Source organism: Myxine glutinosa, chromosome 1 (genome assembly GCF_964187855.1).
Source record: "Myxine glutinosa chromosome 1, kmMyxGlut1.1, whole genome shotgun sequence".
Lineage (NCBI taxonomy): Eukaryota > Metazoa > Chordata > Myxini > Myxiniformes > Myxinidae > Myxine > Myxine glutinosa.
In genome coordinates, this window is record NC_136261.1 from 99,565,709 (window position 1) to 99,593,000 (window position 27,292).

General features: G+C 45.6%; 1 protein-coding gene across 1 annotated transcript; it reads right to left on the bottom strand.

The window, feature by feature from the left end:
• Positions 1–1,408: 1,408 nt before the first annotated feature.
• Positions 1,409–17,082, bottom strand: UFM1 (ubiquitin fold modifier 1). Its single transcript, XM_068115552.2, has 6 exons — positions 16,981–17,082; positions 16,839–16,895; positions 16,476–16,533; positions 10,251–10,290; positions 2,379–2,411; positions 1,409–2,232 (listed from the first exon to the last, which is right to left on the bottom strand). Coding segments are annotated over exons 1-6 (255 nt in total). The 5' UTR covers positions 16,983–17,082; the 3' UTR covers positions 1,409–2,167.
• Positions 17,083–27,292: the final 10,210 nt, after the last annotated feature.

Genomic DNA, 27,292 nt, shown 5'->3' on the forward strand with positions numbered 1-27,292 from the left:
CACCTTTGTCCTTACCTCTGGGGGTGGCGGAGACTATGGGACTGAGTGCGGTGGGGCAATAGTTGTGTTCTTACCTTATTATTTGACCTCTTGATTTATGTTTATTGATTTTTCATTTTCTTGCTCTTTGATTTTTTGTTTTGTGCAGGTTATTTTACCAGGCTGTAAATTCGAGCTGGGCCTTCTTCTTTTTCAGATACTTTCCCAAAGTGGGTTGAAGTGTGACGGCTGCAAGCTGCATAAATTTATCCTCGTTTTGTCATGCTTTAAAATATCGTCACTTTTGTAACTATTAAAGAGCTCCAAAGAATTATGATTATTGGAAGCAAAGCAAGGACCTCCATTATATTTTATCACAAAGGTTGCTGGGAAAGAACCACCCACGTCCATCAAAAACTCACTGCATGGAAACGGAAGCTTTTCATTCAACTCGGCGCGACTAAATGTATGTTAAAGGAAAAACCCCCTAGATTAGCTCAAACCTGGTTTTCAACCCAGGTCGAGTGGTGCATGGAAACGAGGAATAATATTAAAAAGGCTCGATTGGGATTGTAGTGGAAAGCTGTAACTGTCTGTGTCCATCCCCATCTTTCCAACCACTTAAAAATTACAAGGAATTATGTAGGGAAGCTGAGGCAGATGAGGCCATTTGTCTCAATATGTCTGTGCCACATCCACACACCAGTATCCCATCCCACCTACTGCAGGTAGTGCTAATTATACAATGAACCACAAATTGACAATTTAGACATCATTATTTTTAGATAGTAGGTTGCAGACAGCAACCGCTCAGGGTAGTACTACCGTTCTAACTCAGGAGCGTTAAAGTGGTGCCCGGAACCATCTTACACTCTCCATGTCAGGATTGCTGGTCTTACTTTCTGTCTGACTCAAACTTTAGCTACTGGGCTAGCTTCAATCTCTCTTTCTCACTAACAAACATCATACACTTTTCTTACTCATTTTCACTACTCACCTTTTATTTCTTACTCAATCTTTCTTATTTCACTTTATGCAGCTCTTTTATTTAAGGCCTGGCCTCGATGAGGACTACATAGTCCGTGACTGGAGCCTTCAACATAAATAAATAAAATAAAGACAATGGCCTCCTCTGCCTGAAAGATACTGCACTACATTTTACATCCGTAATGGATGGGATAGCTGGATAGACAAAGACAGGGGTGAAACCAACCTCTGTCCACATTTAGCAACAGAGGTAACAGATAAAGGACGAAAATACAATTTCAGATGCTTATAAAACTTGGAATTTACATGGTGCCATTTATTTGTGGTTGTCTGAAGTGGGATGGGTGCCACCCCAATCTTGCTAACTCCCATCCCTCCCTTTTGCACCGTTAATTGCCCCCACCACTATTATTCAAGAAATACAAACGAGTGTACTCAATAAAACAGTTGAAAACTTCATTTATTCCACCAGCATAAGCAATGTTATAATTTGAAATCAACTTGCAAGAAAATGAAAAATAATTTGTACAATAACGTCCAACAATACAAATTGATCAGATGTAATGATAAAATAAAACTCATTTTCTTCCTTCAAAGTTAGCTTTCGGGGGCTAACCCCGCTCTTGCAGGGAAAATGGCCTTAAAATGCATGTTGTGTTGTTGTTAAAGTTAGCTTTCGAAAGTCGAGCTAGATTAGGCCTAAGGGTGGGTAATTTGTTAATGAAGTAACAACATAAAGACGAGCCTTCACCTCAAATAAGGTTCATTAATCCAGGCCAAGCAAAGCTAGGAGGCTACTACACAACTTTACAATAACGAATTATGATTATAAATAAATAAAACAAAGAAATATATAACTTTGCAAAAAAAAAAAGATAATTGAAGGACTTGCTATGTTCAGGAAAATTAAAATAACATTGGTTTAACTCATCTTTTTTCCTTTTTTCTTTTTTTCAACCACAAACCCTCCAGTTCTCTTGTGGGAATTTTAGGACAGTCAGCACTTCCAGTTTTCATATCAATTGATCCAAAGAATATCTCAACATTAAAAGAGGCAACCATTTTGATTGCCTGCTGACCATGACCAACCAAGTTGCAAGGCCGGTCTGTTACAAACCAAGCAATTGGCCAGTCTTGTGACAAAAAGAAAAAGTTCGAAGATAATTGAGGCAAATTCAAGCCAAGGATTTTGGCATCACCATCAGCAACCAACACGGTCTCGTGGAATAATCCTCAGCTCCGAACCATGTTTCAGGAACACGTTTCCTGTACAAAGTGAATAAGATTTTTGTTCAAAACTTACCATGCTCACTGGGTTAAACCATTACAGTGTCATATAATTTCCTGACGTTGTAATATGTCATGTGTTTATTAAATAAGAGCATGAAAAACAAAACATTATGGAAGCATACCAGCAACTTGGGTAAGGTTAATTCCAATGCCATCTGCAAAAAAAATTAAAATTCCATTAGGCAAACAATTGAAATGCATTACCTCCATTCTAAATTAGAAGAAAAAAAAATACCATTTGCTAAATACGTAATGACAGGCTGGCAGTATGACCTAGACTTCCCTCTAAGCATGCACACTTACATCCAAGCCGTCTAGCCTGGATTTGAATCCCCACCTAGCTATAAACTGTCATCTCAGTACTCCACAGGCAAGGCAATTGATTCATCAATCCCTCGGATGGATGTTAAAAGGGAGGAGGAGGGAGGAACCTACACTTGCGAGCTAGGCCATGCCCGTCGAGGTGTGTAGGCGTATTTATCGATCGGAGGCAAACTTAACACGGCAATCCAAATAGATTTCTCCATTCATTCGACCAACTGCAGCAACTGCAAGCAAGCAACCAACTGCAAGCTGCAGCAATCCAACTGCAGCCGTGATGCTGACGACGCCCCCCCCCCCCCCCCCCCCCAGAATTTCCATGTTTTAAACGTTTCCCAGTGTGTACCCTGGTCAGAATAGGTACACCGTATCCCTGCGTGTCGTAAGAGACGACTAAGAGGGTTGGCGTCAGGAAGGGCATCCGGCCATAAAAAACTGCCTCAAAAAGAGAACCATGACAATTACAACTACATATTGGCAGGGTGCAGCCCGAAGTGGAGATCGGTTTCTGAGGTTTGGGACATGGAATGTAGGGACAATGACAGGGAGATCAGGAGAAGTGGTGGAAGTATTGGTCAGAAGAAGAGTGGACATATGTTGTGTGCAAGAGACGAGATGGAAGGGAAGTGGTGTGAGAATGGTGAAGGGTAGGCAGGGACAGAAATACAAGTTTGTGTGGCAAGGGTGCCCGGAGGGCGTGAATGGTGTTGGTGTTCTGTTTTCTGAGGAGTTTGTAGACAGTGTGGTGAGTGTGACTAGAGTGAGTGATAGGTTGATGATGGTGAAAATGATGATTGGAAAGCTCTTGGTGAACGTCATCTCGGGATATGCTCCGCAGGTTGGTCGAAGCAATGAAGAGAAGGACATGTTCTGGTGTGCGATAGAGAAGCTGATGGAAAACGTGAAAGATGAAGAGGTTGTTGTGGTGGGAGGAGACCCGAATGGACATGTGGGAAGGAGTATGGATGGTTTTGAGGGAGTTCATGGGGGTTACGGATATGGTGTGAGAAATGGAGAAGGTGAAAGGATTTTGGAGTTTGCTGATGGAGCTGATTTGTTGATTTGTAATACTCAGTTCCAGAAAGAGGATAATAAGCTTCTTACATACACGTCAGGTGGGTCGACGACAACCGTTGACTACCTGATGGTGCGGAGGCGAGATAGGGGGCACCTCCGGGACACAAAGGTGATCCCGGGGGAGGAGGCTGTTTCACAGCACCACTTGGTTGTCTGCGACATAAAAATGAAAGGTGCGAGGAGAGCTCGGCGGGTGAAGTACCAACCAAGAATGAAGGTGTGGAGGTTGAAAGAGGTGACAGTAAGGGAGGCATTAAAAGAGAGGCTGAGTAGGGTAGAGGATGATGTGGTTGAGCTTGAAAGTGGTTGGATGTCAATGAAAGCTAGTCTGTTGGGAGCCGTTGGTGAGGTATGTGGATGGACAAAAGGACCACCGAGGCACTCGGAAACATGGTGGTGGGATGATGAAGTTGGAAAGAGGATTGACGAGAAGAGGAAGAAGTTCAAGGAGTGGCAGAAGGCGAAGGGTACGGGAGCAGAAACAGCAGAGCATGAAAGTTATAAGGCAGCCAGGAAGGCTGCAAAGAAAGAGGTAGCAAAGGCGCAGGAGGCATGTAGGAAAATGTTCGGAGAACGCTTGGATTCAGAAGAGGGTCAGAAAGCAGTATTCAGGATTGCAAAGCACATAGCGAAAGAGAGGTGTGACGTGATGGGGGTGAGTTGCTTGAAGGATGAAGTGGGACAAATCGTTGTCGACCCAGATGGAATTAAAGGAAGATGGAAAAGATATATGGAAATGCTGTTGAATACAGAGAATGAATGGGATGGCAACATAGAGAGTAACCCAGTTTTAGGACCGGCAGAGAAGATAACTGAGAAGGAAGTTGAGGAAGCGATAACAGCAATGAAGAGTGGAAAAGCGGGAGGGCCGACGGGAGTTGTGGGAGATATGTTGAAGGCAGCAGGAAGTTGGGGTGTGAAGAGAATGACAGAGATCTGTAATCTGGTGGTGAAAGAAGGCCGCATTCCAGTGGATTGAGAACTGAGTACCCTCGTCCCTCTATACAAGGGGAAAGGTGACCCTCTGGAGTGTGGCTCGTACCGAGCGATAAAGTTATTGGAGCATGGAATGAAGGTATTGGAAAGGGTGTTGGAGAGGAGGATAAGGAAGAAAGTGAAGATCGACGAAATGCAGTTTGGATTTATGCCAGGAAGAGGAACGACAGATGCGCTTTTCATTGTGAGGCAGTTGCAGGAGAAGTACATGGAGAAGAGGAAGAAGTTGTTTTTTGGGTTTGTTGATCTGGAGAAAGCATTCGATAGGGTTCCACGCAAAGTATTGACATGGGCATTGAGGAAGTTAGGAGTGGAGGAATGGTTGATCAGAGTAGTGATGGCAATGTACAAAAGAGCGCGCACAGCTGTAAGGACGAAGGACGGGAACAGTGGTGAGTTTGAGGTGAAGGTGGGAGTGCATCAGGGGTCGGTACTAAGTCCACTACTATTTGTAGCTGTGATGGAGGTGCTGGCTCAGAACGTAAAGGAGGGTTTACCGTGGGAGTTGTTGTATGCAGATGATCTGGTGTTGATTGCGGAAAGTATGGATGGACTGAAGGAAAAGATGAACAAGTGGAAGGAATGTATGGAGACAAAAGGTCTGAAGGTGAATATCGGAAAGACGAAGGTGATGGCAAGTGGTAAAGCATGTGGTGAGGTGGAAAGAACTGGGAAGTGGCCGTGTGCTGTGTGCAGGAAGGGTGTCGGAGTGAACTCCATTCAATGTACAATGTGCGCTGAGTGGGTTCATCAAAAATGTAGTGGTCTGAGAGGGTCATTTACCAGTGTGGCAGCTACATTCAAATGTAAGGTGTGCACAGAGGGAGCTGCAGATGGAGGAAATGTTGAGTTGGATCTTGGAGACGGCGTGAAGCTGGAAGGTGTGAAAACATTTTGCTACCTCGGAGACATGCTGAATGGAGAAGGTGGATCAGACTCGGCAACGGTTGCTCGAGTGAGATGTGCATGGAAGAAGTTTCGGGAACTCAGTGGCGTGCTGATGAGGAGGAGAGTGTCGCTGAAGCTGAAGGGAAAGGTGTATGCTGCATGTGTGAGAAGTGTTATGATTTATGGGAGCGAGACATGGGTAATGAACGTAGAGCAGCAACGAAGGCTGGAAAGGGTGGAAATGCGAATGGTTCGATGGATGTGCGGAGTATCGTTGAGAGAGAGGAAGACAAATGATGAATTGCGAAAGATGATGGTAATATTGCCTGTGATTGATGCTGTGAAGAGGAACAGGCTGAGATGGTTTGGTCATGTGTTGAGGAAGGATGAAAGTGACTGGTTGAGAAGAGTGATGGAAATTGATGTAGAAGGAAGTAGAGGACGGGGAAGACCGAGAAAGACTTGGTTAAAGATGGTGGAAGAAGAAATGCGGGCAAGGGGGTTAACAAGGAGAGATGCAGAAAATAGGGCAAAATGGAGAAGATTGTCATGGGGACCGCAAGGCTAACCCCCGCTCTAGCAGGGAAAATGGCCTTAAAATGCATGTTGTTGTTGTTGTTGTTGTATTCATTCGACCAATAACATCTAATTTTACTTTTTGTATACTAGGTTGAGGCTCGTATGAGAGCTAACACATATAACGTATTATAAAGGGAGTGGGAGACAAGAGGGGGTGGGAGGGGGAAGCACAACAACAGTAGAGAACAGGGACATCAGGAGATCTATGGAAAGAGAGAGGGCTAGGGAAGGGGTACATGGGATAAACAAGATGGACAGTACAGAGACTTTCAGGAAAGAAAACGGAATTTGAAGGAGGTGGGTTTGGAGTGGATTAACAGGGGTAGAAAAGATCAAGGTTTTGGATGGGGGAAGATATGAGATGATAGTGAACAGCTGTTTTAAAGACCTGGAGGGAGAAGACAAAGACCAGCAACCTGCCTGTGGTGAGATAGAGAAAGGCCTTCAGAATCAGCTTCATCGTGGGAGATACCACTGATTCTAATAGCCTTGGTTTCTACAGCATGAAGCCGAGCTAGCTGTGAGGCAGGAGCACCAGCTCAGAGAGGAGAGCTGTACTCCATCAAGCTGCAGATGAAAACTTTGTATGTGGTGAGAAGCTCAGTTGTGCCAATGAAGGACCTCACACGACGACTGACTTTGGAGGCCAGCTTGGAAATGTGTTTTTTCCAGGAAAGATCGTGGCAGATAATTAAGACCCAAAAGCTTGATAGAACTTCTCCGAGAAGAATGATGACAAAGTAGATGGGAGGGTTTTCCAGACGGTCTTTTCTGAGAGACATAGTGAGAGTGTGACATCTGTCAGGATTGAAATACATGTTCCAAGTGTTTGACCAGCTTGTGATTTTATCCAGGTCTGCAGAGTGAAGAGGCTGCTGCCTGCCGATCTGAGGGATGAGAAATGGAACGGCAGGGGGTGGAGTAATCAGCAAAAAGACAGAGGATTTTCCAGAGTCCGAGAGATAATTGATTAGAAAAACTTGAGGCACAAGCACAGGCCCAGAACACTGCTTGAGGAACTCCAGCCTAGACAGGAAGATGAGATGAAATAATTCCATTGAGAGCCGCACATTGACTACAACAGGAGAGGAAGTCCGCGAGGCATGAGGGGAGGTTTCCATGGATACCATAAGAGGAGAGTTTGGTGAGCAGTGCAGAGTGCCAGACCGTATCGAAGGCACGAGATATGTCAGGGGAGACGGCTCTGATTTCCTGTTTGGCATTGAGCACTTCCATCCATTGTTGAGAAAGCAGAAGCAGCATGTCCAGAGAAGAGTGGCCTGTTCTGAATTCAAATTGATGATCAGAGGTCAAGCCATTGGAGAAGAGGAAGGAGTTAATATCAGAAGCGATGATGGATTCCATGACCTTGCTGATTATTGGGAGCAGGCCGATTAGTCTGTAGTTGCAAGGATCTGTTTTTGCACCTTTTTGTGTAAAGCGATAATGTTGGCTGATTTCCAAGCAGATGGAAGATGACCTTGAGCATAAGAGAGGGCGAAGAGAACAGAGAAAGGGTGAGATAGAGTGGCATAGAGGATTTTAGGACCCGTGTGCTTATGCCGTCTGGTCCAGTTGCAGAAATGGAGTCGAGGTTTAAGAACAACTTGACCTTGGTGGGGACACAGATTCCAGGAGCAGCTGGGTGTGACGGGGTAAGGTGGGTACAGAGAGCGATGGGTTTCGGACAATATTTCGAAGTAAACACCGAGTTTAGGCATTCAGCCTTTTCACGGGCAGTGTCAGCTGTGTAGCCATTTGAGGTAAGGGAGGGGATGGAGGGGGAACAAACACTAGAAACAGATTTGACCAGACACCACCAGGATTTACAGGAGGGAGACAAGTTTGAAAGTTAAGCCTTGATATTTGAGAGAGCTCGTTTCCTGGCTCTCTTGAGGGTAGACACACACTTGTTCCGAGCTTTGTGTAAGGAACTGAGATTACCTTCAGTTGGATTTGCCTTTCAGGAGGTGAAGGCAAGTTGTTTCAGGGCAACTGCCTCACCACAGGCTTTATGTCCCTCGGATTTACCACTTCCAATGTAAAACTTTTACTAAGCCTATTATCCACTCCACAGTACAGTACATTCCTTTATGTGCGGAGAAAAGTACAGTAGTTCTTTTGGCGATTTTGCAATCTCCCGATTTGGTACTTTAGCGATGCATTCTGGCATCTTTATCACTCTTGCACGTTCTGAAAATGATAGAGAATGAAAGGTATGGCTTTTAAAACGACTTGAGTTGAAACACCAAATATCAGGAAGTGGTATTAATAACGTGACAACATATTTGCGAAACAACAAAAAGGTGCCGACGTAAACCAGGGTATTGCTGTATGTATATAAGATTGCATGTTCTTTTCATCGCTGCATGTGAATGTGAACCGCTTGGTTAATCTCATTTATATATTCATAGCATCCCGTCCTCTCTTGAAGCCCGTATTTATTTTAAAACAAACTATTTATATACCAGGCTCTACGTTCATTACCCATGTCTCGCTCCCATAAATGAGTAGTGTTATGATTTATGGGAGCGAGACATGGGTAATGAACGAGCAGCAACGAAGGCTGGAATGGGTGGAAATGCGAATGGTTCGGTGGATGTGCGGAGTATCGTTGAGAGAGAGGAAGACAAATGATGAATTGCGAAAGATGATGGGAATAGAGCCTGTGAAGGATGCTGTGAAGAGGAACAGGTTGAGATGGTTTGGTCATGTGTTGAGGAAGGATGAAAGTGACTGGTTGAGAAGAGTGGTGGAAATGAATGTAGAAGGAAGTAGAGGATGGGGAAGACCAAGAAAGACTTGGCTAAAGATGGTGGAAGAAGAAATGCGGGCAAGGGGGTTAGCAAGGGGAAATGCAGAAAATACGGCAAAATGAAGAAGATCGTCATGGGGCCCACAAGGCTAACCCCTGCTCTAGCAGGGAAAATGGCCTTAAAATGCCTGTTGTTGTTGTATTTATATACCAGGAAATGTCTTCCCGCCTTCTGCCTCCACCCATGCGCAAACAACCGCCAGGTTCAGCTTACATTTGAACGATCCTTGGAGAACCGTAATTGTAAAATCTAAACGGAGTAAATTATAACCTTGTTTTGGCCATTTGTGGGGGTCTTTGACCTCCAGCTGAGACGGACTGTGTTAAAGGACCCCTCTGGACTCGACAATGGGGCAGGGGTTAGCCTTGCAGGCCCCATGACAATCATGGTTCCCTGTTTGAGGCAATGATTTTATGGCCGGATTCCCTTCCTGACGCCAACCCTTAGTCGCCTCTTACGATGCGCAGGGATACGGTACCTATTCTAAATCGGGGTACACACCGGGATCATTCATCCCAGCAAGCTGGTACTCAATTTGCCGACCTCGGAAGGATGACAGGCTCAATGTCATCCTTCCGATGCTCGGTGCGTCGGATGCTCGGTGCATCCTTCTGATGCGATGACAGGCTCAATCTTCCTTATACGTTTGCAAATTGCCGTATGGCATTAGCTTCACACGTGGAAGGTGAACATCACAATAGTAACTTTCAATGCTTAATAAAATTGATGTAAAAACATGAAATAACGGCACTTTGGCTGATCGAGTGTCATCAATTATTTGGAAAGTTATTACTCCATTCTGTAAAGCTGTATAATATGACACGTTTTTTGTATGTATTGCAGTCAATCACTGGATCCTTTCAATACTGGAAATGATTTGGAAATACTGGAACCACTGAATATTGGAATACAAAGCAAATTATAAACAGTGCATCGAGTTTGTCTTTGGTACATTAAAGTAATATATACCGGTCAGTACAACATTGAATCACAGTTTGTTTATTAACAGTGCAAGTAACAGCCACAGAGGAGTGGGGGATACTTTTGCTGGCTTTTCCCGTCAATTGGGACGGGTATTCTTCCTACTATATATATATATATATGTATATGTGTGTGTGTGTGTGTGTGTGTGTGTGTGTGTGTGTGTGTGTGTGTGTGTGTGTGTGTGTGTGTGTGTGTGTGTGTGTGTGTGTGTGTGTGTGTGTGTGTGTGTGTGTGTGTGTGTGTGTGTGTGTGTGTGTGTGTGTGTGTGTGTGTGTGTGTGTGTGTGTGTGTGTGTGTGTGTGTGTGTGTGTGTGTATCAGTATTAATACATACCATTTGTTATTATTGCACTTGTGGCAGCAGGGACCTTAAACTGCAAGAACCAAAAAAAACGATTTGACTCTATTAATATGATTTGACACACAGTGATCCTAGATTAACAAATGACAATCCCAGCATTATTACCGGAACAAGACACGTTTCCCATGAAACGGCAAAGATTTTTGCATGGAGTATAAAATTACAAATCTTAGGCCCCGTGCACATCATACGACAGGATGGTCGTCCTATGTCCTATATCTTTTTTTCATGTATTACAATCGAGTTGTATTTATGACAAAACACCTAGCCATTGATATGCTGTGTATTGAACGTCTAATGCACCAATAACTAGAACGCCACTCAGTAGAGGACATACTCCCACCGTGGGTGGCCGCTGCTGAGCCCTATCTTCTAATGGTAAAAAAAATCCTTCAAAACATTTCTGGATCCGGTTTAATATCCTGAGCTTCACCAAAAACTAATCAATTCTTCCTTATCCCAAGGGCAATCATCCCACCAACTTTCATCCAAATCCGTTCAGAACTTTTCCAGATATCTTGTTCACAAACACACGAACACACACACACGGACGGACACGATCGAATGCATTACTCCCTGGTGGGAGTAATAAACTTTATGATTGTTTCATAATAATATGTTGTCTGATTTGGCAATATCATGCATTTCTCAAACTTGGATTTCATCAAACTTGGAAACTTGGATTTCTCTCACTTGAAAGCAGGTGTCAATCTTAAATTCATTTCTGAACAAATTGGACTGATACAAGGATATCCTGGAGATAATATAGTGCCAAGTCTTTCCTTGGTAAATCAGAATTTCTCAAGTCCTACAAGACCTTTGGCTGTAGCACAATGTAGGACTGCTCTCCACTGTGGGCTGATGTCCCCCATTTCACATCTGTTTCTTCTGGAAACTATGGAATCCACAGCTTTCAATACCAATACCACAAAGCAACAAAAGCACACGGCCTAATGCTCTCTCATCCCAGTCAGGTCAGTGGCCTGTTTACCATTACCTTTCCTTAGGTCTTGAAATAGATCTGCTCTTTAATCAATTAAACAGCAAGGTTGCATCAAGTACCCCACCCACCCCTTTGTTATATAACTCCCCACCTCACGGCCAGCACAACAACAACTGTGAAGGCGGGGCGGTTAGTACATCACACCCAGCTCCATCACACCGGAGCAGAACAGTCATGTGCCCGGCAGGGGCTCAGATTGAAGTGGAAAGGGGGTTGGGGGAGAGGGTGAGTGCACCAATGCAGAGCCATAGAAAACCAGAATTCGGCAAACTCAGTTTGAGCAAAAACGATCGTGATTGGCGAATATGTGATCACATGACCGCAACGCACCATGTTGTTATTCATCTTCACCGAATGAAATGCAATATTTCTGTGCATCTGCATGGAAAAGTCACATCGTTTTAATTTTTCATTCTGAAGTCAGTTTTGGGGTGTAAAAGATGCCGTGCTGTTCAGCATGGGGCAGTTCGAATTGATCAGAGAAGGAAGATACATCGTTATCCTCATCATCCAGAAAAGAGGAAAATATGGAAAAGTAAAAGTTAATTGTGTGGAATGGAGAGCCAACAATGACTCGTTTCTGTGTGCGGTGTTGAGAATAATTATGTTGCTGTTAAAACGAGCTAAGTAGAATCAGGACAAATAATAATTAAATAACCTAAATGGTAATTGATCTGCCATGAAGAAGAGAGAGAGAGGAGAGAGAGAGAGAGGAGAGAGAGAGGAGAGAGAGAGGAAAGAGAGAGAGAGAGAGAGAGAGAGAGAGAGAGAGAGAGGGGAGAGAGAGAGAGAGAGAGAGGAGAGAGAGAGGAGAGAGGAGAGAGGAGAGAGAGAGAGAGGAGAGGAGAGAGAGAGAGAGGAGAGAGAGAGAGAGAGAGAGGAGAGAGAGAGGAGAGAGGAGAGAGAGAGAGAGAGAGAGAGAGAGAGAGATTCCCTTTCTCTCACGGCAGAACAATTACCATTTAAAGTATTTACATATTTGTTTTAACTTCTCTTCCCACCCAAACGGTACACTGATTTTATGCTGAAATGATCAATTACACGCCAAGTAGAATCAGGAGTTGTACCACGTGACATCCAATGTTATGATTTAATACGATCTAATAATGGACAATTATCTCTTGTCTTATGAATGTGATACAAGTTGTGGTCCAAATAATAAAACAATGTGTATGTGTCGACATGCATATATCGTGTAACATTCCACATTATTACATATATGGGACCACGCAGAATCACGAGTGGATCATACATTACATACATGAAAGCAATTGTGACTTGGCATGCCTGGTGCAGTCAAATTGTTCATCCTAAGTTATTGAAAAGCTAGACTCATAGCAAAGGGTCTTGAGGGTCTAAAGTGTCTTGGGTGTCTTCAGGGGTTAAAGCCAAGGGTCAAAAGGGTCTTGAGGGGACAAAGGGTCTTAAGTGCCTTGATGGTTTAATGGGGTTTTAATGGTCTTGAGGGGTTGAAGTGTCTTCATGGTCATGAGAGTTAAATGGTGTAAAGTGTCTAATGTTATTGAGGGAATTTAGGGGTTAATGTATCTGAAGGGGTCTTTCAATAAGGGTCTAAAAAGTTCTGAGGGCCTAAGAGTCGAAAATGTTTAGGGTCTGAGGGTCTAAAGTCAAAGGTTTGTAAAAAGGTCTAAGGGATCTTAAAGGTCTCAAAGTTAAATTCCAAGAATACATAAGTAACGCTACCCCACATGAACAGTTGAGTAATACCATGGCACCTCTTGATAAGTTTGCCAAACTCTGGTTTTCTATGGCTCTGCACCAATGATGCTTTACTAAAATCAAAATTTTTAAAAGAACCTCCTCAGGGGCAGGGAAACAGTTAGAGGAGTTCTCAAACAAAGAGCTGGCAATTGAAGGCATTGGGAGTGAGCGGAAGTCGGCGGCTAGTGAGAAGTGGAGTCAGTTGTCTTGGAGTCTGGAGTGGAGAGTCCCTTGAGGGTGTTCGTAGTTATTCCTGTTTGAGCTGCAGTACTAGTTGCTGGGTGGGCTCATGTCAAAAATGACCAGCATACCTGACACTGCGCCTCCATGTGCCCCCGAGGAAAGGCCATATAATGTCCCTCCACTTCTCTCACTCTGCCTTTTTGTCTTGTGGTGTCTGCACGAGTCTGGTGTAAGGTTAGCAAGTAGGCGAGGCAGTATGCGTGCCTCACATAAGTCGTCAAGTTCATCTCTCCCTTTCTTTCCGATTGCATGATCATGTTTGATCCATTCTTGTCTAAATTAAGTTCATTATTACCTATGCCACGGAGGTTACGTTTTCACCCCTGTCTGTTTGTCTGCCTTCCTGTGAATAGGATATCTCAGAGTTTAGGACGGATTTAATCGGAATTTGGTGGTGAGGTTGGGTATGTCACAAGGACAAAATGATTAGATTTTGGTGAAGATCTGAATCCAGATCAGAGAATTTTTTAAATGATTCTTCACCATTGAGCAATAGGGGAAAAAATGATATATAGCAGGATATCTCAAAAAGTTGTGGACGGGTTCGGAAAAAAAACAACTTGGTGGACAGGTTGGGTGCGACAAGGAAGAATCGATTCAATTTTGGTGAAGATCCCAATTCGTATTCGGATCAGATAAAAAAATTTAAATGATTCTTCATCATTGAGCAATAGCATAAAACCTATATATAGCACGATATCTCAAAAAAGTTATTGAAGGATTTGGATGAAACTTGGTGCACAGGTTGGGTGTATGACGAGGAAGAATCGATTCAATTTTGGTTAAGAATTGAATCCGGATATGAGAATGATTTTTTTTTTTTTAAGACATTCCTCACCATTGAGCGATATGGCTTAAAATGATATATAGCATATGTCAAAAAGTTGTGGGCGAGTTATGACAAAACTATGTGGATGAGTAGGTTAAGTGACGAGAACAAGCGATTTGAATTTGGTTCAGCTCCAGATCCAGATCCGGCCTATCAGTGGGATACAAAACATAAACTGCTTAGAATGGCAGAGATATGTGCTCAAATGAGTGCTGTTCTTGTTCATCAATGTGTGTGCTGTTCCTCCGATGGACATTTAACTGGGCGTTCCGTCTGCCAGCATTAGTTGGCAACAAAAAATATTCCACGGTCTAATTCATGAAGAGCATGCTAACTATTGCCGGTACTATGGCCAAATTCCAAATTTACGCCCTAACTTCCTGTGCCTGAGTGGTGACCCATGCATGATTGTAACCCTATCCAAGAAACTGCTTCGACCGAACCGATGCTTTGCATAGACATAGAGCATTAATTAATTAATTACTATATATATATATATATATATACAGTGAAACCTTGACTTACGAGTTTAATTCGTTCTGTGACCGAGCTCGTAACTCAATTTGCTCGTTTCTCAAATTAAATTTCCCCATAAAAATGCATTGAAATGCTATTAATCCGTTCCAGCCCGCCAAAAACCACACCAATTTTTTTTTAAATATCCAGTATATATAAAAATATCTCGCGCTTTATATTTCACCTGTATGTAGCATACAAGTTGGCAGGATGGCCTGGACTGGAGGTACGCACACTTGACTCTAAACTGTCCAGCCTGGGTTTCAATCCCGACCCAGCTATAACCTGTCATGGGTGAATCACAGGCAGGGTGATTCATCAATGTGTGTACCGCTAAACTGGGCGCCCCGTTTGCGTCCCATTAGTTGTTGGATGTTAAGGATCTCACCGTGTTTTCCACAAAGAGAAGGCGAGCTATCGCCGGCACTCTGAACAAGTTGTGGCTTGGCATGCTCTTCTCCTCTGCCGTTATATACGTCCTCCTCGGCATCTTTTTCCAGAAGAGCCCTGTCTCGTCACAGTTGAAGATTTGCTGGGGGATGTATCGTTCGGCTTCTATCAGTTCGGCAAAAGTTATAATAAAATCTTCAGCTTCTTCCTCCCTTTCAAAATGTTTCGAAAATTCTCCATCTCTTCATGGATAGAGGTCCGGAGCTTTGAAATAATCGTAACGCCCTTGGCTGGCGTTATAGCCTTTATCGACTCCTTCTGCTTCAAAATCGTACATATCGTAGAAGTACTACGATCGTACTGCCTCGCCATGTCGACAACACGCACACCTCGCTCATGTTTTTCAACGATTGCGTGTTTTATATCCAAGCACATCATCCTCTTCTTCTTCTCAGTACTGCCCTTGGCACTCAATTTCTTAGGACCCATGGTTAAAACTAAGAAATTTTCCAAAATAACCAAAATGCGAAAACAAAGCAGCAGCTATATACGGCAGAGATGCTTGCACGGCAAGATAACCACGTGACCGGAACCCACCTGGTGGCGGGTGGCGTAAGCTCCAAAATAACCAAAATGCGAAAACAAAGCAGCAGCGATATACGGCAGAGATGCTTGCACGGCAAGATAACCACGTGACCGGAACCCACCTGGTGGCGGGTGGCGTAAGCTCGTAACTCAGATCTCGGCTCGCATCTCAAAGCAATAAACCGCCCGAGCGACGGCTCGTATCTCGGAAAACTCGTAAGTTGGTGCACTCGTAAGTCAAGGTTTCACTGTATATATATAGAATGCACTAGTGGGGTATGCCTACACATTGAAAGCAATAAGCCATGCTTCGTACGCAAGTACATAATAAATAGAAGCTTTATAATTATAAGCAAGCATCACTGATCTCCTACGAGATATCAATTGAGGTTTTTTTTGTTTATGGACACGTTTATATTTTTTTTTAATGGAAATTTGCATTTACAGATGATTTCTGACGGTTCCGCGATTTTTGCCGGTGTATCGGCTTCGATGTCCGTCGGCACGCCAAATTTCTGCTTCCTACATCACTCTGAAGGTACCAAACATTAATATCAGTCAGTGAGTGAATGGTTAAAGTGAGCTTAATAGATTACATCTTTTATTCACACACACACACACACACACACACACACACACACACACACACACACACACACACACACACACACACACACACACACACACACACACACACACACACACACACACACACACACACACACACACACACACTTTCTCATAACAACAGTTATATCTAAAATTAATGAACATTGCATTTCCCTACAGAACACACAAAATATCTACAAAAAGTTCAACACTGTCTCAATTACCGCGATATTGCCATTAATTGGGTAATCAATGAAACCATCAATTAATTAATAATTCTTCCAAATAATATCAATCTCACCTCCTCTGCTGCAAACTTTAATACAGCCATGAACGGAGTCTGCTCTGGAACACTGAGTCTGTCAAAAGATTTCATCCATTACTGAACAAACCCACCAATCACACCAAGGTGCTGTTTCGTTGTCATTAATAAAACTTTGAAACGACTTTTTTTTTTAGTTCAAAATTCGTCGGTTTTTTTCGCAAGTGTTTCTTGTAACATTCACTGTATGAAACTTCGAGTGACAAATGCAATATGAATGACGCACGAACACGAGCATGTTGCAATGCTATCACAATCCCACGGGTAGAATTGGAAGCAAGTTGAAAAACAATTCATCCGAGTTTGGTCCCGCGGCCTGGTCGATTCCGGGCAAAAACGTACACTTTGTACGGCAGCTTGGGATCCGAAGTGAGAGTGATCTTGAATGTAACCTTTGGCCTGGGTAGATAGAGATAACACCTTTTAAATATACGATCGTCATGAAAGACTTCAATCTGACAGGAAAACCAAAACAAAAACTCACATTTTCGGCCGTCTGTACTGTACATTCACAGTCAAACGTCAAACGTGGCGTGACCGTGCGTGCTGACGTAAAGACGTTGAGCTGGCGCGCGGAGCACGTTCCACGCCCCTTTTACTCATGACCATTCTGATTGGTTGCGGCTACGTGTCACGTGGCGCCAGCCGATTCGCCTCCATTCGTATTTCGTGAAGAAATGTTATTTAATTCGGTTGATTTTGGCGGACTTCCCATTCGATTTTCGACGTTTCAACAGTTATTAAATAACCGTATAATAAAAGGGCAGCCAGATTGTGTACATGACACCATAATGGCCGGATCCAAAAAATAAAAGAAATCGAGATGTATATATGGAGAAAATTCATTTCGGTTTAAATTGAGATACCTATAGGTGTACCTCCATGCATTGGAGATAGAGAGATAGAAGCGTACAGGGATGTTGGCAGGTCTGCGTTCCTTTACCAACTAGAACGGGACTCAGTAGAGGGCAAGCCTCCGCCTGATTGGCCATATCGCTCAATGGTGAAGAATCACTTTAAAAATTCTACTAGCTGGATCCGGATCTTCACGAAAATCGAATCGATTTTTCCTTGTCGCACACACCGTAACTATTAGTCCAAATAATGGCCATAGTCCAAATCCATCCATAACTTTTTGAGATATCCTGTCTTCATAACTGAGATATCCATAACTGGTATCTTATCTTCTATATACTGGTATCTTATCATAAATGTCCTGTTATGAGACATCCATAACTTGTCTTCCCCCATCCAAAACCTTGATCTTTTCTACCCCCGTTAATTCACCCCACATCCACTTTTCTGAAATACCGACTTCTTTCCTGGAAGTCCTAGCTGTGTCCATGTGTTTTTGTTTTTTTTACCTCTTCCACCTCCCCACCCCTCTTCCCACGCCTCCTCCCCCCAAGCCCTCTCCCTCCCACAGATCTCCCGATGTCCCTGCTCTCAAATGTTGTACTTGTGTACTTCCCCCTCTCTCCCCATCTTGTCTCCCACTCCCCTTATTTTGTCTTATATGTCTGTTTTTTTTTTGGCATTAATGTTAGCTCTTACACGAGCCTCGATCTTGTGTACAAAATAATAATAATAATAATAATATCCTGCTATTTATCGTTTTTGGCCCAATCTCCCAATGGTGAAGAATCACTTTTAAAAAAAAAATTCTCGTATTCGAATCCATGTTCAGATCTTCACCAAAATCGAATCGAGTCTTCCTTGTCACACACACAATCTGTCCACCAAGTTTCGTCCAAATCCGTCCACAACTTTTTGAGATATCGTGCTATGTATAGTTTCTGGCCCTTTCTTCCAATAGTGAAGAATCACTTAAAAATTCTAGTAGCCGGATCCGAATCCTGATCTTCACCAAAATCGAATCATTTCAGCCTTGTCACATACGCTACCTCTTCACCAAATTTCGTCCGAATCCGTCCACAACGTTTTGAGATATTTTGTTCACAGACAAATGGGCAAACAAACAAACAGACAGACAGACAGACAGGGGTGAAAACATAACCTCCATCCACCTTTGGTGGCGGAGGTAATCAGCTTGTAGAGCGCTCATTTGGCTTAATCACTCAAGCAAGCACTCCTACGAAATGGTTGATAAGGAACGGCTGGCTTGGCAAGCAATAGAAAGCTGATTGGTAATGGAACACACCCCTGCTGCAGGTTTACATCCTTTCCATAGTTGCCAGGTGCCACCACTGAGAGAAGAAGAAGCGGCATTATGGAAAGGATCTGTACGTGGTGCGAGGAAGTGAAGCAACCGAGGCAACGGGGAGAAAGGTCTGAGAGCGGGTGTGCTCCCTCCCACGGTAGGGAAATTTTGTAAAAGTAGAATAATCATGTTTTCCTAATGAATTTAAGTTGTCACAACATGAAAGTCTGTCAAAAATTGTATGAGCCATAATTTTTTGTGAAAGTGGTATTTTCGCTATTATTGGGCGACAGCTGGATGCGATGCAGGGGAGCCAGCCAAGAGGGGAGAGCAGTACTCCAAGTTGCGGATGAAGGCCTTTTGGTGGATCGGAGTTCAAGTGAGCCAAGGAAGGACTTTGTACGATGGAGGATGCCGAGTCGGCAGCTGACGTTGGAAACCAACTTTGAAATGTAGGTTTGCCCGTGAAAAATCATGGCTGATAGTGGGACCCAGAAGTTTGAATGAATGAACTTCCTCAAGAGGATTGTTAAGAAAGTAGATAGGAGGGTTGGCCAGGCGGTCCTTTCGGAGTGAGATTTGTCAGGATTGTACGATATATTCCAAGTGTTTGACCAGTTCATGATTTTGTCAAGGGATGAAGTTACAGGTCAAACAGCCTGTCTATCTGAAGGATGAGGGATGTCACGGCAGATGATGGAGTCATCAGCAAATAGATAAATATGCATGTCTTGCCACGATTTGCGAAAATAAGTACATTGGCCTTTTACACTCTGTCACCTTGCTCTTTCAAGAGTCTCCATTTTGTGTTCAAAAAGTAATGTAACACGGCTGTGAGATTCAACGCCAAAGATACAGATGGCTCGATCCTTATATGGTCAACACCTTTGGCCCTCGCTGTGACGTACGACTTGGCCCAATCAATGCACATTGCCATGTGCATGGGGACGGGGACTCTCCTCCAAACTTTTGACATCGTCATCAAAAATAACACATTATTCATAATACATGTAACAGTATCTGATACTGACAAAAGTCGAATGTTCAAATATACATTTGAACGTTTTTTTGCTCACAAAACCGCAGCGCCCAGTTTAGAATTCAGCCGAGAAAGAGAATCTTTCTGCATGAAAATAAATCCATGGGACTTCTTCAGGTGAAAACAGGTGTTGTCAACAGATAAAGATAGTCATCCTCATTGTGACTTTATTTCAATCCCATGCAATCTGACCGCTGGCCTTATTACCTCCGCCACTGAAGGTTATGTTTTCACGCCTGTCTATCTGTCTGTCTGTCTGTCCGTCTGTGAACGAAACTTGGTGGACAGGTTGGGTGTGTAACCAGGAAGAATCGATTCAGTTTTGGTGAAGATGCGAATCCAGATACGAAATTATTTTTAAGTGATTCATCTTCAGGAATGAGTGATCAGGCCAAAAACGATATATAGCACAATATCTCAAAAAGTTGTGGATGTGTTATGAGAAAACTTGGTGTTTGAGTTGGTTCGGTGACAACAACAAGCCGATTCGATTTTGGTTGAAGTCTGGATCCATATATTTGGCCTATCAGTGGGATACAAAACGTAAACTGTTCAGCCTGGCAGAGGTATGCGCTCTATCGGAACATTAAATATGGTACACTACAACAACAACAACAACAACAACAACAACAACAACAACAACAACAACAACAACAACATGCATTTTAAGGCCATTTTCCCTGCTAGAGCGGGGGTTAGCCTTGCGGTCCCCATGACAATCTTCTCCATTTTGCCCTATTTTCTGCATCTCTCCTTGTTAACCCCCTTGCCCGCATTTCTTCTTCCACCATCTTTAGCCAAGTCTTTCTCAGTCTTCCCATCCTCTACTTCCTTCTACATTCATTTCCATCACCGTAAACTGGGGCTACTTTGAACATTTTTTTTCTTTCCCATAGAACCCTGGCTAATGTAATAAATATATCTCACTCCTTTCATTACTCAAATAGGGGGACTGAATGAAGCTAATGATAGCATGCATCAAAACTGCTTAGCTGTGCATCTAAATATATATATATATATTTTAAAGAAATTAGGTGTTCAAAGTAACCCCGCGAATGGCGCTACTTTGAATCTGTGTGAATTTGCTATACATAGTCAAAGTAACCTCTCTGTTGGGGTTTCATTGAACGCTATAACTGTTTAAAAAATAAAATGAATCAAAAACAACATTTCAGAAAACTTTTTAAAAATAATACCAGTACTGGATATCAATTTTGGATTGCGAAAAAATTGAAAATCGGCATAATGAGGAATATGACACCATTTTATCATAAAACTTCCGTTAACAATTATATTACTTGTATTGCGCTTTACCAAGGCAATACAATCACAAGAAACATGTGAAATTACAGTAATACGGTTCCAATAGTGAAGAACAAATCGACGGAATGGACGGTGCAAAATAACCCTTTGTATAGAGGTCATATCACATTGGGGTATGTGTCCCCACCCTCCCCTCCTACTGCATTTTAAAGTTTTGCAGTTCCTTCGCATTGAATGTAAGTCCACCCCTTCTTTCCTCTTTTGTGGGACTCAGCAGTCTAACCAACTGGTTTACAGTAACATTACCCTCATCAGGTACGGATGGCCAAACAAATTTATTGTCAACTTTCTTCGATGACCTCATGAACTTCATAGTGCATTCATCTTCAGCGACTATCACTAATTTGGCCACATAAAATTTGACAGAAGTTTTCACTTGGAATTTTACAACATAATAGTTGCCAATGGATGGTACTATGTCATCTGGCAGGACTTCCTCTTCAGACTCGATGCTATCACTTATCTGATCCTCGCTTTCTTCTACTTCGCTTGATTCTGTCTCTGCGTCATCAATGCTGCCATCATCACTCTGTGACCCATGACTGATTATGTCATCGATGGCATTGCTGGTTGGTTCCTGTAAGTCCTCTGCCCTTATGCTTTTCCCCGACTCTACAGATATTTTCTTCCTTCTCTTTTTGGGGGGATCTTGCTGGTCTCCAACCCCACGCATATGCTTCAGAATCCCTACGACTACTTCTGACACTGTTGTAGGTATGGCAGCATTATTTTCGTCACTGTCTGGTAGCCGCTTCAGAACCGTATCAGCATTGACAGGATGAATCCCACATGTTCTGAAGCCGGAAACCAGATTCTGGCTTACTTCATCATCTTTCTCATACAGACTTGAGTATACTTTCTTCAGTAGTCTGGGAAAGGCATCCTTAGTGATCGTCTGGGCATTGCGTGTACTTTTCCACACGTCTAGGACCCGTCGCCAGATTCTTTTCAGTGGGCCATAGAATGCTGCATCAAGTGGCTGAAATAGATGAGTAGAATTTGCTGGAAGGCATGTAAATTTGATGTTGTGCTGCTCAGACAGTGTCAGGACGTTTGCGCTGAAGTGACTGCTAAGATTGTCCCCGATGATAACTTTGCATCCTGGGAGCCCTTTCGCATGGGGAACAAACACACTTTCAAACCAATCACTGAAACAATGATTGTCAAACCACCCACTCTTACTCCGGTTTTAACGTGTATTTTTAGGACCCCCTTCAGTCCATGTGGTCCATAAATGTTCTGCCTTATACACCACACGCTGGTACCATCTGTCCATCCGCTGACCCGCAGAACATGATTGAGGTCGATGACTTGGTGCTATCACGAACACGTTCCGGGTACTTCATCCCTCTTCTGAAAATGCATTTTTTAGTTCCGGGATCATCAGACAAATTTGTCTCGTCATAATTAAAGATGTGCGAAGGCGGGACTGGTGTGCCATCTGCATTTTTAAGTGTCTGCTCCAAGTTCACAAAGTATTTCTTCACTGTCTCTACTGATACACCAGCTCTGACTTTCTTGATGTTCTGGCACTGTCGATGTCCTAGAGTGGGGTGACACTTCATGAAATCATTTGCCCAATCAAATGATGGAAAATTATTGTGGAACTGCGCCACCATTCTCCCTTGTTTTTCCAGATAGGAATGTGCCAACATCCGGAGGTCTTTTAAATCAAATGGAAATCCCCAATCAGCGACAATCTTCAAATGATCGGCAAAAGCCTGCTCCTATTCAATAGTGAATACTGGAGGATGTACGGGTTTTTTGGTATGTTTTCCCTTGAGTTTATTGTGCAGTGTTCCCGCTGGAATGTTGAATGATTTGTGTGCCTCTCTTTGGCTCATTGTGCCTTGCTCCACTGCACGGACTGCCATATGTAGTTGCTCAGTTGTGTAGTTGCGGTACTGCCTGGAACCTTCAACCCGTTTGTACGTTCGGACTGAAGGAACTGCGCTCCAACGCGAGTCGAAAGAATTGACGCGACCAAAGACGGAATTCTTCCGAGTTGCTTTATCTATCTATAATTCCAGCAATCTCTGTGTGTCTGTCTGTGTGTCTGTGACCGCTGTTTCTCGACAACCACGGGTCCGATATACTTTTAACTTGCCAGGTATATTGCTGGGGACCCGAGGATGTGCCTTTTCAAGGTTTCATATTAATCGGACAATTACTTACCGAGCTATGTCCAAAAAACGATTCAACCAATCAGAGAGCAGCGAACGATCGCGTGTGCCGAACGTGGCGGACACACTCTGCCTCGGATGGCACATTTGACAGCGTATTCATTTATTTCACGTTTGCAAACTATGTTGGCGTTAAACGATGTTTTACAACTAATAAAACCGAATTTGCGATTCATTCGCTTTCCTGCGCGTTTGTGCACGCGATGGCGATTTCTTTACCAAACTCCGGAAGCCGTTCGCTTTGGACCAAACCATTGCATGTAAATAGAGGGGGGGGATTGTCACCACTCGCAAGCCGTTCGCTTTGGACCAAACCATTTCATGTAAATAGAGGGGGGGGGATATAATTTTAGATATAGATATAGTACGGGCATGCCCTAGTCTATCTATAATTCCAGTAATCTCTGTCTGTCTGTACGTTTGTCTGTGACCGCTGTTTCTCGACAACCACGGGTCCGATATACTTTTAACTTGCCAGGTATATTGCTGGGGACCCGAGGATGTGCCTTTTCAAGGTTTCATATTAATCGGACAATTACTTACCGAGCGAGCTATGTCCAAAAAACGATTCAACCAATCAGAGAGCAGCGAACGATCGCGTGTGCCGAACGTGGCGGGCACACTCTGCCTCGGATGGCACATTTGACAGCGTATTCATTTATTTCACGTTGGAAAACTATGTTGCCGTTAAACTACGTTTTAAAACTAATAAAAACGAATTTGCGATTCATTCGCTTTCCTGCGCGTTTGTGCACGCGATGGCGATTTCTTTACCAAACTCCGGAAGCCGTTCGCTTTGGACCAAACCATTGCATGTAAATAGAGGGGGGGGGGGTTCTGTGGTCGTTGCGAATGGACCAAACCATTCATGTAAATAGAGGGGGGGGATTGTCACTGTACTCGCAAGCCGTTCGCCGTTCGCTTTGGCGTTGCGAATGGACCAAACCATTTCATGTAAATAGAGGGGGGGGGATATAATTTTAGATAGATATATAGTACGGGCATATATATAGTACGGGCATGCCCTAGTCTATCTATAATTCCAGTAATCTCTGTCTGTCTGTACGTTTGTCTGTGACCGCTGTTTCTCGACAACCACGGGTCCGATATACTTTTAACTTGCCAGGTATATTGCTGGGGACCCGAGGATGTGCCTTTTCAAGGTTTCATATTAATCGGACAATTACTTACCGAGCTATGTCCAAAAAACGATTCAACCAATCAGAGAGCAGCGAACGATCGCGTGTGCCGGCGTTGCGAATGGACCAAACCATTCCATGTAAATAGAGGGGGGGGGTTCTGTGGTCGTTGCGAATGGACGAAACCATTTCATGTAAATAGAGGGGGGGGATTGTCACTGTACTCGCAAGCCGTTCGCCGTTCGCTTTGGCGTTGCGAATGGACCAAACCATTTCATGTAAATAGAGGGGGGGGATATAATTTTAGATAGATATATAGTACGGGCATATATATAGTACGGGCATGCCCTAGTTGAAACAAAACAGCTCAGGTATTCTGACAAAAGCCCGTTTATCGGGCAGCAATATATATACACATTTATGTCGGGAAGTTTGCCCGGCAAAAGCTATACCGGGCATGCCCGGGTGTCAAGGGCGAGCCTTGGAAAGGCGAGTCTGGACCTGCCCGGGCGTGTTTGGCTGCGGCCTGGCAAGTCGAGGCTGGGCGTGCCCGGGCGCTCTGGACGAGCACTGGAAAAGCGAGAGCGGGCATGCCCGGACGCTCTGGGCGAGCCCTGGAAAGGCGATAGCGGGCATGCCCGGACGCTCTGGGCGAGCCCTGAAAAGGCGATAGCGGGCATGCCCGGATGCTCTGGGTGAGCCCTGGAAAGGCGAGAGCGGGCATGCCCGGGAAAGACGAGACCGGGCGTGCCCGGGAGGTTCGGGCGTGCCCGGGAACAGTGAGTCCGGGCATGCCCGGGAGAGGCGCGTCTGGCCGTGTTCTGGCCAGTGCAAGGCGATTGTGTGCATCCAGCGGTAACCGCTACACACGCCCCTCCAGAATCGACCTGCACCGGCAGGGTCAATTTAAGGGGGGTCCGGATGACCCGGCCGAAGCGACCCCTGGAGGGTCGTGGGGAGGGGTCCGACGTGGTGGTGGGTGGTCGAGCGGGGGGAACTGTGGACGGGGGGCGGCCTCGCCGCGGAGGAAGGGCCAACCGTGGTGGTCGGTCGACGTCCATGTGTGCCGGTTTGAGGCGGTCCACAGAAATCCGGTCCGGCCGGCCGCCGAAGTCGACGATGAAAGACTTGTCGCCCGTCGCAGGACCCGGAAGGGCCCGTCGTACGGCGGCCGGAGTGGCCCCCGGTGCGCGTCATGATGCACAAAGACGTACTCCGCTGTGCGAAGCGCCGGGGGGACGTAGGACTGGGGGCCACCGTGGCGGGACGTCGGCACGGGGGCAAATCGTCGGGCGGCCTCCTGGAGGTCCGAGCGCTGGCGAGCAGCGGACCAGGGACTGGTAGCCTCGGGCACGAATTTGCCCGTGACGCGTAGCGGCTGGCCGTAGACGAGCTCGGCGGTGGACGCATGGAGGTCTTCCTTGGGGGCCGTGCGAAGGCCCAAAAGGACCCACGGCAGCCGGTCGGCCCAAACGTCATCCTGAAGGCCAGCCATGAGTGCGGCCTTCATGGAGCGGTGAAACCGCTCACACAACCCGTTGGCTTGGGGGTGGTAGGCCGTGGTGCGGTGCAGCATGAACCCCAACGAACGGGCGACCGTGCCCCAAAGCTCAGACGTGAACTGTGGGCCGCGGTCGGACGAGATGTCCGCTGGTGCGCCAAAGCGCGCGACCCAGGTGGCGATGAACGCCTGCGCCACGTCGGCGGTGGTGGTGGAGGCGAGGGGCACGGCCTCCGGCCACCTGGTGGTCCTGTCCACCATGGTGAGCAGGTGGGTGAACCCCCGCGAGGGGGGCAGGGGACCCACCAGGTCCACGTGGACGTGGTCGAAACGCCGTTCAGGCACGGCGAAAGGTGCCAGCGGGGCCTGGGTGTGGCGGTGGACCTTGACCCGCTGGCAGGCCGTGCAGGCGTTGGCCCAGTCGCGGATGTTTCGTCGAAGGCCGTGCCAGACGAAACGCGCCGACACCAGCTTCTGAGAAGCTTTCCGGCCCGGGTGAGAAAGGCCGTGCATGTAGGCGAAGATGCGGCGCTGCCAGGAAACAGGCACGATAGGGCGAGGCTGGCCCTGGGAGACGTCGCAGAGCAGGACGGTGCCCGCGAAGGGAATGTCGGCCAGGCGGAGGCCCGTGTCCGCCGCACGGAGTGCCTGCACCGAGGCGTCGGTGGTCTGGTCGGCCGCCATGAGCGCGAAGTCCATGCCGAGGTGGACCGCGTTCGCGCTGGCCCGAGAAAGACAGTCGGCCACGGCGTTGTCTTTGCCGGCGACGTGCCGGATGTCCGTGGTGAACTCCGACACGGCGGAGAGGTGGCGCTGCTGGCGGGCCGACCACGGCTCCGTGACCTTAGCCATTGTGTAGACCAACGGCTTGTGGTCGACGAAAGCCGTGAACGGGCGGCCCTCCAGGAGGTGTCGGTAATGGCGAACGGCCAGGAATAGCCCGAGCAGCTCGCGGTCGAACATGCTGTAGTTTAACTCGTTCGGCCGGAGTTGCCGGCTGAAAAAAGCGAGTGGCTGCCAAACCCCGTCCACCCATTGCTCATGGACGGCGCCCACCGCGTAGTTGGAGGCGTCCGTAGTGAGGGTGATGGGCGCGTTGAGCACCGGGTGAGCCAGCAGCGTTGCGTCGGCGAGGGCCCGTTTGGCGCTGGCGAAGGCCGCGTCCATGGCCGTGGACCAAACAATGTCATGCTTGGCCGGCTTGCCCCGGAGGGCCTCGTAAAGGGGCCGCATGAGCTGAGCAACGCGGGGCACGAATCGGTGATAAAAATTCACCATGCCGAGGAACTCTTGGAGGGCCTTGATGGAACGGGGACGCGGGAACGTGGTGATGGCCTCGACCTTGGTCGGCAGCGGCACGGCCCCGGTCTTGGTGATGCGGTGGCCCAAAAAGTCAACGGTCGTCGCGCCGAAGTGGCATTTGACCGGGTTGACAATTAAGCCATGCTCG